The sequence below is a fragment of the Octodon degus genome, unplaced genomic scaffold, assembly GCF_000260255.1.
Source record: "Octodon degus isolate 3935 unplaced genomic scaffold, OctDeg1.0 scaffold00104, whole genome shotgun sequence".
In the NCBI taxonomy this organism is placed as follows: domain Eukaryota; kingdom Metazoa; phylum Chordata; class Mammalia; order Rodentia; family Octodontidae; genus Octodon; species Octodon degus.
This window is the reverse complement of record NW_004524680.1, coordinates 7,454,586-7,469,154: the sequence shown is the minus strand read 5'-3', so window position 1 is coordinate 7,469,154 and position 14,569 is coordinate 7,454,586. Positions and strand designations below refer to the sequence as shown.

Below are 14,569 nucleotides of genomic sequence, written 5' to 3'. Positions count from 1 at the left end.
TTTTTTTTTTTTTTTTTTTTTTTTTTTTTTTTTTTTTTTTTTTTGCAGAACTGGGGATTGAACTCAGGCCGGGTAGCTTGCCAAGGAAGCACTTATTGTACTAAGCCATCTCCCCAGCCTCTGTCTTTTCTTTTCAACAGTTTCTTCCCATTTCACAATATATATTGTACATGTTGGGTCTTATTTATTCAGTTTCCCCCATTAGTGAGACAACACATTGTTTGCACATGTGGATCTGATTTATTTCACTTATGAGTATGGTTTCAAGTTGCATCCACTTACCTATAAAAGTCTCCAATTTATCTTTATGTATGGCTAAGTAATACTCCAATGTATTAAAAAATCTTTTTTATCCATTCCTCAATTGATGGGCATTTGGGTTGTTTCCAAGATTTAACTATCACATATCATGCTGCTATAAACATGGGTATAGTATATTGCTATGGTATGATGTTTTAATTCTTCTGGGAAGATACTCAGAAGGGGAACAGCTGATTTGAATGGACTTCTACTCCTACTTTTTTAAGGAATCTTCACACTGATTTCCACAGTGGTTGCACCAGTCTACAGTCCACTAGCAGTGGAGAATGGTTCCTTTTTCCCCAGAGCCCCTCCAGCACTTGTTATTGGTTGGCTTCTTGAGGACAATCACACATTCTGGCATGAGGGGGAATCTCAGTGTTGTTTTAATTTGCATCTCTCAAATGACCAATGATGTTGAATATTTTTTCAAGTATTTATTTGCCATTTGTAGTTCTTCATCTGAAAACTGCACATTCATCTCAGATGCCTATTTTTGGATTGGGTCTTTGAATGGGGGGCTGATTATATTCAATTATCTGTATGTTGTAGACAAAAGTCCTCTGTCTAAGGGATCATTATCCAATGGATGAGGTATTTAGAGATGGAGGGCCGGCCAGATAGCTCAGTGGGTTAAAGCACCTGCTTAGGCAGATACAGGGGCTGAGTGTTCAATTCGCCTTTGGGGCACACTGATACAGTGACTGAGACTGGGCAAGATGGCACGCACCTATAATTCCAGTGCTGGGGAGGCTGAAAACAAGAGGATTGCTGTGAGTCTGATCTGTGTAGTGAGAGCTTATATAGTCTGAACTAAATACAAAAGGGGATTGAGAGAAAGGAAAGGGGGTAGAAGAAAAAAAAAACAGGCATTTGCAAATGGGAAGGGAACCAAGAGTTGGAAAGGGCAGAGAGAAGAGGGGTGGACAAATTTTAAAAAAAGATGTATTACATAAGTGAGACTACTTGGGGCCCACAGGATCTTCATTCCACCCAGAGCCCAGGGCCAAGTGTGAGTAGAACCTCCTCCATCGGACAGACCTGGTGTGGAACCCTGCAGCAGAACTCCCTGCAGAGAGGCTAGAGGCAAGACACACCCAGCTGATCCAGGAGCTGAACATCTTGCCAGAGTGGCACAGAGGGTTCACCTCCAAGGACTGCAGCAGGAAGAAGTGGAGCACAGCAGCCAGACCCAAGACACACTCAGTTAGATGAGTTTGAACTTGGAAGATCCTGACCAGGTGCTATAAAAGCTCACTTATGCTATAAAAGCTATACACCAAAGGTCAGAAGTCAGTGTTATACAAAATGACAAGAAGAACAAGCAAATTCATTCTCAGGTGCCGAGCCCACCCAGAACAAATGCAAGAGACAACAACATAGAAGAAATTGGAAAGCACACACCTGAAATTTCTGAAATAATAGTGTCTGAAGTAAAGAAACAACTGCAGAAAGGTATAGAGGAAATCAGATCAGAAATAATTTCTGAAGTAAAAAAAGAAAGGATAACTATAATGAAAGTGCTTCTAAAGAAAACACTGACAAAAATAGAGAATAGAAAAATGATGGAATCCTTGAATGAATAATATAGGAAAAAATAGAATGTATAAAGTAGATTCAAAGTGCCATACAGGAAATTAAAACCTCAATCACAAGCTGGTAAAACTGTTTGAATGAAAGCAAAATTAGCCTTTCAGACCTCAAAGATGTCATTGCAGCTAGTGAAAAGGTAAAAAGAAAAGATCTCTTAAAAACAACTAGGGGACTAGGGAGATGGTTCAGTAGAATAAGCACTTGCCTGGCAAGTGCAAGGCCTGAGGCTGATCCATAGTTCCACCAAAAAAAAAAAAAAGTTAGTAAACACTAACAACTAGGAGGGGGGGCTCCTTCTCTTAAAAAAAAAATACAAAACAAAAAAAACAAAAAAATAGGATACAGGAAAAAATAATTCAACATTTGCAAGATGATGCAAACATGAACAATGTGAAACTAATAGACATCAATGAGAAAGAAGGACTCAATACAAATGATATAAAAAGAATATGGGCAGAAGAAAGAGCAGCAAACTTCCCAAACATGGGGAAACAGTCTGACATTGAGATAACTGAAGCATACAGAACTCCAAATAACATCAACTCAATTAAAACCACACCCAGACATATAATAATCAAGATCCCAGATATTCAGCACAGGAACAGTATACTGAAAGCCACTAGAGAAAAGAAACATTACATTTAAAGGAAAACCCATTAGAATAACAGCAGATTTCTCTTCACAAAACATCAAGCCAAGAAGAGCATGGAGTAAAGTACTACAAGTCTTGCAAGAAAACAAATTCCAGCCCAGACTACTATACCCTGCAAAACTCTCTTTCAAATATAATGCCGAAGTGAAATACTTCCATGACAAAGAACAACTAAAGAATTTCATGATGACAAAGCCAACCCTACACAGATTACTAAAAGATACTCTAGACAGGGATCAAAATGTCCACAACTCTATGAATGAGAATGGAAAGAACCCACCAAACAGGGCAAACAATTAAACACAGGAGAAAAAGAAGTATACAAAACAGTCTTTCAATTATTCTTTTGTACACAGCAGCAAAATATTTCCATCAACATACTCTATAAAAGGACTTCTCCTGCACCCTATGGGGCATGATTCTATCTGGGTCTACAGGGTGGATATCAAGGAAATAGCAGTAGCTCAGTCCCACAAGTGACACCTGGCCACCAATAAGCATCACGGACACTGTCCATGTCCACAACATACTAGAACTTTGTGCAATATCCTATCCCCAAACTGGTCATATCTTTAGAAGTGCTGGTCATATCTTTGTCATTCCAGTATTATGTTATATTTTATTTTTTGTAATTCTTTACTATCATGAAAATTTTTTCTTAGTTGAATTGTTTTGAATTATTTAATTTTAAAAATTAATATTTAATTAATTTCTGAATATTGATCTTAATTTTTGTTTTAAAATTTATACTGTATCTTTGACTTACAATCTACTTATAAGATATTTTATCCTAGTACTAGAAACATTAAAAAATATATTTCTATTTTTCATTGACTTTATATTACTTATCTTTTACACATACACACACACACATATATATATATATGAAAAAATATGTATATAACCCTACATAAGATTGATACTGTTTTGTAGAAATCTTCAATGACCTTTTAAATGGGTTCATCTAATATATATATATATATTTTTTTTTTTTTGGGGGGGGGGTGCAGGGGGAAAGGGGCTGGCTCAGGCTGCCTTGGGGGCTGGTCCCAAGGCATAGGGGCCTGGGGGTCGAGCCGCGGTCCCCTGTGCCTCACTGGGTTTGCCCCAGCAGGCGCTTAAACAACTAAGCTAACCCACAAACCCCCCTCATCTAATATATTTTACATAATCTTGCATAACTACCATTTTGAGAGCTCTTTATTCTTTATCCAGGACCATATAGCAACTTCTGTTGCCTTCTAGATTATGTTCTTTGTTATTTTCTATATGCTACAACTTTGTGTAACTGCAAAATGTTTTGCTTTTAATTTTCAAAGGTATGTTTGCTAAGTATAAAATTCAATGAGGACAGATTTTTTTTTCTTTCAGTCCTTTTTAATTCAGTCCTTTGAATTAGTTTAATTTCTTACACACTTGCTCCTTTTCTTTTTTGTAATGTGGAATAAAATGCTATTTAATTTTGTTCTTCCATAGCTGATTTTTTTTATGTACATGCTTTAACAATTTTTTTCTTTATAATTAGTTTTGGACAATTTCATTTTTGTGTATCTTGGTATGATTTTATTCAAATTTCTTGTGCAAAAAGTTCATTTTTCTTGGAAATGTGGTGCTATGCTTTCAACTAAATTCAGAAATTTTAAATATTTTAATATTTATTGCCTACCCCTTTCTACTTTGAGAATTCTAATTATATGAATATAAGTTTCTTGATTTTGACAGAGTGAACTGTTATATGACTGATCTGTAAATTCTTCATTCTTATTTTAGACAATTTTTAGTGTTATATTCATTTGTTTATAAATAATTTATTTACAATGTGCAATCTAAAAAAAAAAAAAACATGGTAAACAAACCCTCTAACCAAATTAATCTAAATTCCAAGTACTACGTGTAGATATTTTGTGGTGGGGAATTATTTTCTACGTACTGTGTATGTTTGGTGCCAAAAGTTAGGGAAAGAGGTTGAAATCAGTCATTAATTTCCTAAAGACTAAGACCTACTATAAAAAAACCAGTTAGGCATTAAAGTGTATCTTTTGCTAATAAACAATCTGAGCATTCCTCACAATACTTACCCTTGGTGGAGAGAATTTTTGAGGTGACTTCCAGTGTCTCCAATGGCTCCATCCCAATATTTTCCAATGTAATGATGAGTTGTTGAGCTTCTCCATTGTAGAGCTGGACAGACACGTTAGTAGATATTTCATCACCAGAAGAAGGCTGCAGTGAATGTGCAGATCTAGAATAACAGCAATAACAATGATAAAAGGTACAAAGAAGAGGAAAAAAAAGAAATCAATAGCATTTTTAGGGTCATTCACTTCAGACAAGAGGTCTGCACACTAATACACTTCAGAAACAGGATCAGAAACCCTGGCTTTCCCCGTGGAGTCAGTGCCCAGCTATCTGGAACCCTTGTGAGCTACCACACATAGGGAGCTTCCTTCACAGCCACACCTGGGGCTCTGTATTTTATCAACTCCATCACCCTCACAAAGCCCTAGTTTCTCATGTGTGTGAAGCAAAAGTCCTTAATTAACAGACTGTGGATAGCAAAAATTAAACAATGAATTAATTCAAATGAACCATGAGGGTATAATTCTCATATTGAGAACTACCTTGGGGAAATCTACAGATTTAAGAGAAAAACTTACTAGAACCATTCATAGTGATAACATGAGGAGCTGGGCCAAAGAGAAATAAAAATTATATACAACGGACTCCACACAAACACTGATGCAACACAGGGCTGTCTAGCTGCACTCCATGGAACTCTGGCCTCGTACAGCTTGGGTGAGGCTTGCACAGGACAGTCTAGCACCAGCTCTGCAGACAAGTGAAGCCCCGTGCCTAGACCCAAGAGTCGGACACCACTGCCCTGGGCCTGGCTCTGTGAGCCCTGCCCGGTCCCACTGACCTCACAGGACCCACACTCAAACTACCCTTGTTCCTCCTCACGAACCATAGGTAGACTTCCAGAAAGGAGGTCAAAAGCTGGCAAGGAAGGCAGGTATGCAACACAGGGCATATAAAACATATACACGGGGACCAGGATGTGGCTCAGTGACAAAGAGCACGCCCAGCACATGAGGCTCTGGGTTCTATCACCAGCACTATAAACAAACAAAAAAAAAGTATGCTCAAGTCTGGAAAGTCTGACCACAAAACGTGGAATGGGTGCTGGGAACTGAGTCAACATTTCTTCCCATACCCTAGGGCTGTGGGTGACACACTCCCACCTTGCTTGGATTTTGAAGGTTTCCACCAAGAGTCACCACAGCCAAACACACATGAGCCAACACTGCCCTGGAAGTGGGCTGTGAGATCACCTAAGCCAATGGCAGCGAACCTACGGCATGCATAGCATACACTGACACTGACGTGACACAGGGCTGTCACTGGACGAGACTCCCCACCATCCTTGCCTGCAGCCAATGGCCCCTGATGACTGGCTCTGCCCTGGTTACAGCACACAGGCTCACCATCAGGCCTAAGTAGCTTTCCTGTGGCACAGGAGAACTTCATGCCCACACTCTTGGGACCAGAGGACATGAAAGAATGTTCCAGAGCATGGAGGACTCATACTCTTCTGTTCTAGGAAAAGAGACCACACTTAAAGTGGTGCGGTCAGCTGAGCATGCACTTCTGGGGCCACTCTTGGGGACTCTGATGGGGAATTCTAGTGATCCAATCAAGTGCTCAGCAAATAAGAGCATGATGGAGTTGAGTGAATGTCTGAGTCAAGAGATGAACACTGTCAGTAGAGAAGTCTAGCACACATCCTTGCTGTAAATGATTCTCTCTATCCTTTAATGCCCAGCTCTCTCCAAGCAAAAGCTACCTGTAATCAATATGCACATGTGGAAATGGTATTAAGAAAATAAAACACAGTTAAGAGTAATTATGCTGCACCTCAGACAATGGGGGCCAAGGTCCTCTAGTATGGGGTGGGAGGGAGAAGGGAAAAGGACCCAGAACAGAGGAACAATATACCCATAAGGTCTCAGCAGTCCTGACCAAGGAGCTGAGGCACTGCCAAGGAGCTGAGTCCTGAGCAAGCTGAGACACAAGGAGAAGCAGCAGGAACTCCATTCAGCCCCAGGAAGGAACTGATAAGATCAAGCAAGGGCCAGGGCCCATCATCTTGGAAGGAGCAGCTATGCTTCTTTGCAGAGGCACACCCTCAAGGGAACAGGTTAGGGACAGACCCGGGAAGACCCACGGAGAGAGGTAGGAGGTCTAAGCCAACAAAACCTCATTTTTAGGGTTAGGGCCCCTGTTTGTGTTGAGTAAGCTGGCCCCAGCAGTGAGCAGCACTGGAGCCACCATGGGCCCAGAGAGAAAAGCCAGGCTCAGCCTAGGAGTACACAGGCTGGTGGCTGGACTCCAAGGCTGACCACAAGTCCCTCTCAAAACTCCTTTATGCCACCAGGTGAGGTAGGCTCTCAGTGGGCAGTGTCAGGGACCCAAAAGTGTACATGTTCTCATCAAAATGCATCCACAGGACTATAAAAATGAAAGAGGTAGGGTACTGTCTTTAGGAACAATTCTAAAAGCAGGAGAAAAATAAGGAAGATAGAGGCACTCCTAGTATACGTGCCCTATTCACTCACTAGCTGCAAAGATGACCTTTGAAACAGTCTCACTGTCAGGGAAAAGGACACATTACCTTTTCCCAAAATACTCTTCCTCCCATTTCTAACAGCCCTCCCACTTGGCACTTTTCACCTCAAGCACATCCTCTCCCCAGAACGCTGGCGGGGGCCCCAAGTGGGCAGCTGCTACTCCAGTCACCTGCTGGGCCAACTTGCTCACAGGTGCTTGGCGCTCCGCCCTAACCTGAAGCTCCAGGCTGTCTCCTCAACCTAGCCCCCTTGTGTGCTGCTCCACCACCAGGGGCAATGGGAATGACAAGCAAACGTGTGGACTCAGTGGTCAGAGTGGCCAGGCTCCAGGTGGTGCCTGCTCAAGAAGGACAAGGATGAAAGCATCCTCCTGAGGCTGCCGTGGGCTCAGCGCTCACCAGCTGTCAACACTACACTGAAGCCAAGCCAAACTGATTCATCTAAATAACTGAACTGAGGTTTAATTTACAAACCATCCAATCCACCTGTTTTAAGTCTAAAATCATTTTTAGTAAATTTACAAAGTCATACAACAATCATCACTAATACTCGGGGGTTTTTGTTTTTGTTGTTGCTGTTGTTTTTTGTTTTTGTTTTTGGGTTTTATTTTTTCCAGTACCAGGAATCAAACTCATGGGCCAGCCAAATAGCTCAGCAGATTAAAGCTCCTACAAGCAGGCGCAGGGGCTGGGGTTCAATCCCTGAGCCTGCTGTGCCAACCAGACCCCCAGGGCTCCCTGAGATGAGAATTGAGACTGAGCGTGGTGGTATGTGCCTGTAATCCCAGCATTTGGGAGGCTGTAAACAGGCGGATCACTACGAGTCCAATCTAGTAGTGAGACCCTGAACACCCTGTAGACCCTTCCCTAAAATACAAAAAAAGGAATCAAACTCAGGACCTCACACTTGCCAGGTGCTGTTCCACTTACATTATGCCCATGGCCCATGACACTCAGTCTTAGAACATTTCTGTCACCCCAAAGAGATGCCCTGTTGCACTTGTGACCATTCCCATGCCCATTCCCACTCCCTACCCAACCAAATGCTGATCCGATTCCTGCCTCTATAAATTTGCGTTTCATGGAAATTTCACAGAAAAGAATCGTTTACTATGGTCTTTTGCATCTGGCTTCTTTCACGTAGCATCATGTTTCTGAGGTTCATCTATGCTACAGCAGGTAGCATCAGGAGGTTATTCATTTCTATTATTGAGTAGAATTTTATTGTAAAAATGTGAAACATTTTGTTTGTCCATTCACTAGTTGATGGGTACTGGGTCCTTTCTACTCTTTTATAAATAATGTTGCTATAAACACTGATACACATGTTTTCCTGTCAATACACAAGCTATAACTAAAATATATGGTGAAGATTTGAATTTTTAAATTTTTATTATAAAATATATTGCTATTAATTACTCTCAAAACAGTCCTTCTCACTTTGAACACATTGATCCCATCATTCTTGTCACTTCCTAAAGCAGGTTGGAAGTCCTCGGTCATGAGTATCTCTATGAGGTACAGTAATAATACCACTGTTGAGAGCCATCTAACAGAAAGGCAGGCTTGGGAAAACGTGACAGTGTGTCCTCGTCCACTCGGTTCACTGGATCAGGCACCTGAGCCTTCTGGCTCTTCCTCAAAGTCAAAATGCCAACAAGAGATAAACATTTTGAGTTGACTCGGGAAATTAAGGCAGCCACGACAATGCAACCAAGGACACTCAGGAAGGAGGACTTCCAGAACTGCTTCAGAAACTGGCAGGAACAATGGAATAAGTGTGTTCAAAGTAAAGAGGAGTATGTGGAAGACGAGTAATGGCAATGTATCTTTTACCATAACATTTTGTTGTTGCTGTTACTGGGTCTCGCTACACAGCTCAGAGTCCTAGTGATCCTCCTGTCTCAGTACCCCAGTGCTGGAATACAGGCATGTGCCACCATGCCTGGTCTTGGGGCTAGCACAGTGTGCCCAGGGTTCTGGGGCCAGCATGGCATGTGGTACCAGAGATCAAACTCGGGTCACTACACTTGCCAAGCGGGTGCTTAGACTGCTGAACTATCTCGCCAGCCCCATAACAAATTTTTAAAATTAATCATTTACATGCAGGGTCTAGGGTCCATCCCTGGCTTGCAGTGCCAGCCCCACCCCCAGGGCATACTGAGCCAATGACTGAGACCTGGCGTGGTGGCGCATGCCTGTAATCCCAGAGCTTGGGAGGCTGAAAACAGAGTATTACTATGAGTCAAATCTGTGTAGTGACATCCTATAGACCCTGAACTAAATACATTTTTTTTTAAATTTAATCATTCACATGTTTTTAGATCATACGTTACACGTTATCATTTGTCTTAGGAAGATATATAGGAGTGGAATGGTTGGGTTATGTAGTAAATTTATGTTAAAATTTTAAGAAATCCAGACTGACAGAAACTACTCCTGCCAATCAGCAGTGAGGGTGGGGCCAGGTCCTCTAGCACCTCTCTACCCTGGCTATCACTTGTCTTCTGATGGCAGCCACCCTACTGGATGTGAGGAAGAACCCTGGTGGATCCAGCTCCAGGACGCCTATCGCTGCTGAGCATCTTCCCAGGTTGTTTATTAGCTGCCTATACCTCTTTTGTGGTGAAAGAGCTCTTCCAATCTTTTGCCAATTTTTAAATAAATTGTTTGTGTTCTTATTACTGAGGTTTTAAAGTTCTGTATGTAAATACAAGCTCTTTATCAATATATGATGTGCAAATATTTTCCTTCAGCCTGTGAGCTGTCTTTTCATTTGCTTAATGGTCTCTTTGGACACACAAATGTTTTTAATTTTGATGAAGTCCAATTTATCAAAGTTTTATTTTAGAGATCTTGCTTTCCTTTGTAATAGTGGGGAAAAACAACTTTTGTCTAACCCAAAGTCATGAATATTCTCTCCTGTTTTCTTCTAAAGGTTTTTACACTTGCAGCTCTTATAACCAAGTCTATGATTCCCTCCAAGTTAATTTATTCTATTTCACTTTCTTCCCCAATCGTATGATACCTCCTCCCACCTCTTGTCAAGTGGCTGCTCTCCCACCCACCTAGGCCACAAATGCCTCTCTCCTGTCCCTCATCACTGCTGTCATCTCCTGCAGGAACCTTTCCTGCACCCCTGGGGCTGTGCACTCCATGTGTCACAGGTCCTTGGATTGCTAAGCCATTTGTCAATTTGACAGAACTTCAGGCAGGGACAGAAATCAATACTGCCATGCCCACTGTCACAGCACTAGCCCTTAGCACAGTGCCTACCAAAAGAAGAGAGCCCATTAAAAATAAGCATCCCTTAAAACCATCTCAGAAAAGCACAAGATTCACTGTATAAAAAGTCAACAGGATATTCATTATTATTCATAAGAGCAAATTTTAAGAGGATCTCAACTTCCAGAGCAAGAGTAGGAATGCTTATGCAATTCTGAGCTGGTATCTGTATGATTTTTTTTTTAAATTAGTACAAAATGAACTTTTAAACAATTTGTGATGACATGAGGAAAAGCTTCTGCTATATACTTATACACAACAGTAACCTATGACACTATATATGATGTAGTGTGACTTCAACCTTTTGAAAATATACACATATTTTTAAAGCAGAATATACTTATTGAGGAAAAGAAAAGCTTCTGTCCAAGAGAGGGTCAAGAGACCCGAGTGAGTTACCCTATCTTTTTTGAAAAATTGCTAAAATACTTCATGGAAATACCACAAAGCATACATGGCCATTGCTTCTGGGCCTCCCGGATTTCTTTTCCATTCTTCTTTATGCTTTCCTATAATGCTAAAGACAAAAAGGACAGTATAATTTTGTACAAGTTGAAGAGTTTTTCTTAAGTAGACTAAAACCATAAATGATTTTTTCCAAAAATGTATAGGTCCAAAGGCTATCTCCACATTTTGTGCTGATCTTGTAAAGAAAAACCCCAGTTATGTTCCAATTCAAGCCACTGGTTATTTTAAAGAAAGCCTTCACCTGCAAAAACAGCTCAGGGGCACACCACCTGAATGGCAAGAACCAAGAACAAGGTTCTGAGTTCAAGTCCCAGGACCCAAAATAATCTTTCAGCCATATTTTGGACAAAAGAAAACTTGAAATTCACTCAGACACTTTGAGCTATTTTTAAAAATTGCACTACTAAAAATATTCAAAAGGGTGGGAGAGCTTCTGGCTACTCTGCTGTGGCAGGACCTACCGGTCTCAGCCCAGGAACAGCGTGGGTGAAACCCTGTTCCACCCCCTTCAGACACCCACCACCACTCCGCAGGACTTCCCCACCCCACCTGTGGAGTACGAACTTTTCTGCGTTCCAGGAACCCCATATCCAGGCCTAGCCTGGCCCGGTGAGTGTGTGGGAGACCTGCTAATCTCCCCTACTCCACCTTTTCCCCTCCAGACTCAGCGCAGGCCTGGCATACAGGCCGGGGTGAAACCCTGCAGCTGCAATCCGTGCAGAGAGAGTAGGGGACAGAACGACCCAGCTAATTCAAGAGCAGAACATCTTGCCAGAGGGGCACAACAGGTTCACCCCCAAGGGCAGCAGCAGTAAGGAGCTGAGCACAGCAGCCAGACCAAAGCTAGGGAAAACTGAATAAATCCGAACTTTGTAGATCTGCACCTGAAATTCAGTAGGTGCTAAGGTTATAACTGTACCAAACCTCTGCAACAAAGGTCAGAAGACAGTGCTACACAAAATGACAATGAGAAGGAGCAAAATGCAATCTGAGATCCAAAGCCCACCAATAACAAGTGCAGAAGATACTAACACAGAACACATTTGGAATCACACAGCTGAAAGCAATGATCCAACAGCTTCTGAAATAAAGAAACAGCTGCAGAAAGGTATAGAGGAACTCAGATTGGAAATGAAAACAGAAATTCCTGAATTAATAACATCTGCAGTAAAGAATCAAATTCAGAAACATATGAAGAAAACCCAATGCCCAACAAGAACAAGTGCAGAGGATACTAGCTCAGCTCAAGTGTATGAATTAATAGCATCGATAATAAATAAGCAACAGCAGAAAGTTATTGAGGAACTCAGAGAGGAATTCTTTTCTGAAATAAAAAAACAATTCTCTGAACTCATAGCATCTGAAGTACAGAATCAACTACAGAAATATAGGGAGGAAACTCAATCTGAAGAAAACACGGTACTAAAGAAAAACTGCTTCTAAAGAACACACTGATAAAAAATAGAAGAGATTAGAAAAATGAGGGATTCCTTAAATGAACAATACAGGAAAGAAATAGATCACATGAAACAGAGTCAAAGAGATATAGGGGAATTTAAAATCTCAGTCACAAGCTTGCAAAACCATTTAACTGAAAATGAAGACAGAGTTTCAGATCTTAAACATGCTGGTGCAGCTAGTGAAAAGGTAACCAAGGATCTCTTAAAAACAACTAAGATTCGGGAAAAAATAATCCATCACGTGCAAGATGATACAAAAATGAACAATGTGAGATTAATAGGCATCAATGAGAAAGAAAGAGTCAATAAAAATGACATTTAATAATATGGGCAGAAGTAATAGCAGAAAACTTCCCAAATATGAGGAAACAATCTCACATTTAGGTAACCGAAGCATACAGAACGGCAAGTAACCTCAACCCAATTAAAAACACACCAAGACATATACTAGTTAATATTCCACAAATTCAGGACAAGAATAATCTACTGAGATCCACTAGAGAAAAGAAGCAGATTACATTCAAATGAAAACCCATTAGAATTATGGCCGACTTCTCTTCATAAACCATGAAGGCAGGAAGAGCATGGAATAGAGTACTTCAAGTCCTCTATGAAAACAAATTCCAGCACAGACTATTATACCCTGAAAAACTCTTCCTCAAGTTCAATGGAGAAGTGCAATACTTCCTTGACAAAGAACAACTAAAGAATTTCATGAGGACAAAGCCAACCCTACACAGGCTCCTGAAAGATGTTCTAGAGAGGGACCAAAATGATCAGAACTCCATGAAGGAGATAAGAAGCAATTAACTAAATAGGGTAAGCAATTAAACATAGGAGAAAAAGGAGAAAACAACAATAGGTAAATAACATGTCAATCGTAAGTCAACCCATCTCGATTCTAACCATCAATGTAAATGGACTCAATTCACCAATTAAGAGAAATAGACTGGTGCAGTGGATTAGAAAACAAAATTCAACAATATGCTGTATACAAGAAACACATTTAACTCATACAGACATTCACAGACTGAAAGTCAAAGGTTGGAACACAATACTACATGACCCAACCTCTCAGAAAAAAAGCAGAGATAGCAATCCTATTCTCACACAGTCTCAACTTCAAACCAAGAACAAGCAAGTAAAATAAAGAAGGCCACTATATACTGACTAGGGGAAAAATTCAACAGAAAGAGGTAACACTCATAAATATGTATGCAACAAACAAGGGAGCACCCAACTAAATAAAGCAAATCTTAATGGACATGAAAAGTCATATATCCAATACAACAAACTTAACAGGAGACCTTACCACTACCATATCACCAAAAGATAGGTCAACCAGACAAAAACTTAGCAAAGAAATAACAGAAATGAACCAGAGATTGAAACAAATGGACTTGGTGGACATATACAGAGTGTTCTACCCAAACACAGCTGAACACAGCTGAACACACATTTTTCTTAGCTGCACATGAGTCATTTTCCAAAACAGATCACATTCTGGTCCATAGGTCATGCTTAAGTATAGGTAAGAAAACAGAAATTATCCCATGCACATTATCTGACCACAGTGCAATGAAACTGGAAATAAATGACAAAAGAAACCAAAAAAAAAAAAACCTAAATACATGGAAATTAAGTGACACCCAACTCAGCAACCAATAGGTCACAGATGAAATTCAACAAGAAATTCAAAAATATCTAAAATTCAATGAAAATTCAAGCACAACAAATCGGAATTTAGGGGATACGATGAAAGCAGTTCTCAGAGGGAAATTCATAGCTGTAAACGCACACATTAGGAAAACAGAACAGAAACAAATAAATACCCCAATGCAGAACCTTCAACAACTGGAAAAGGAAGAGCAAACCAAACCCAGAGCCCAAGGATGGGAAGAACTCATAAAGATTAGAGCAGAAATTAATTGAATTGAGATGAAGAAAACAATTCAAAGAATTAAAAAAGCAAAAAGCTGGTTCTTTGAAAGATTCAATGAAATCGATGAGGCCCTAGCTAACCTCATCAAAAAGAGGAAAGAAAAAATTCAAATACAAGCAATAAGGAATGAAAAGGGGGTAATTACCACAGACCCAGTGGAAATTCAGAAGATTATCAATAGCTACTTTGAGAATCTTTACTCTCACAGAATAGAAGACACAGAAGAAATGGACAGATTCCTA

The 14,569-nt window shown here is 40.4% G+C and overlaps 1 protein-coding gene across 5 annotated transcripts in view; it reads right to left on the bottom strand.

Annotated features, from left to right (window-relative positions):
- The window catches only part of Trappc9 (trafficking protein particle complex 9), an 847,990-nt gene that overhangs the window by 597,068 nt on the left and 236,353 nt on the right, over positions 1-14,569 (bottom strand). For all 5 annotated transcript variants that reach the window (XM_023723940.1, XM_023723939.1, XM_023723941.1 and 2 more), the window contains one exon: positions 4,624-4,787. In XM_023723940.1, coding sequence (XP_023579708.1) covers positions 4,624-4,787 — 164 coding nt within the window. The remainder of the gene's footprint in view (positions 1-4,623; positions 4,788-14,569) is intronic.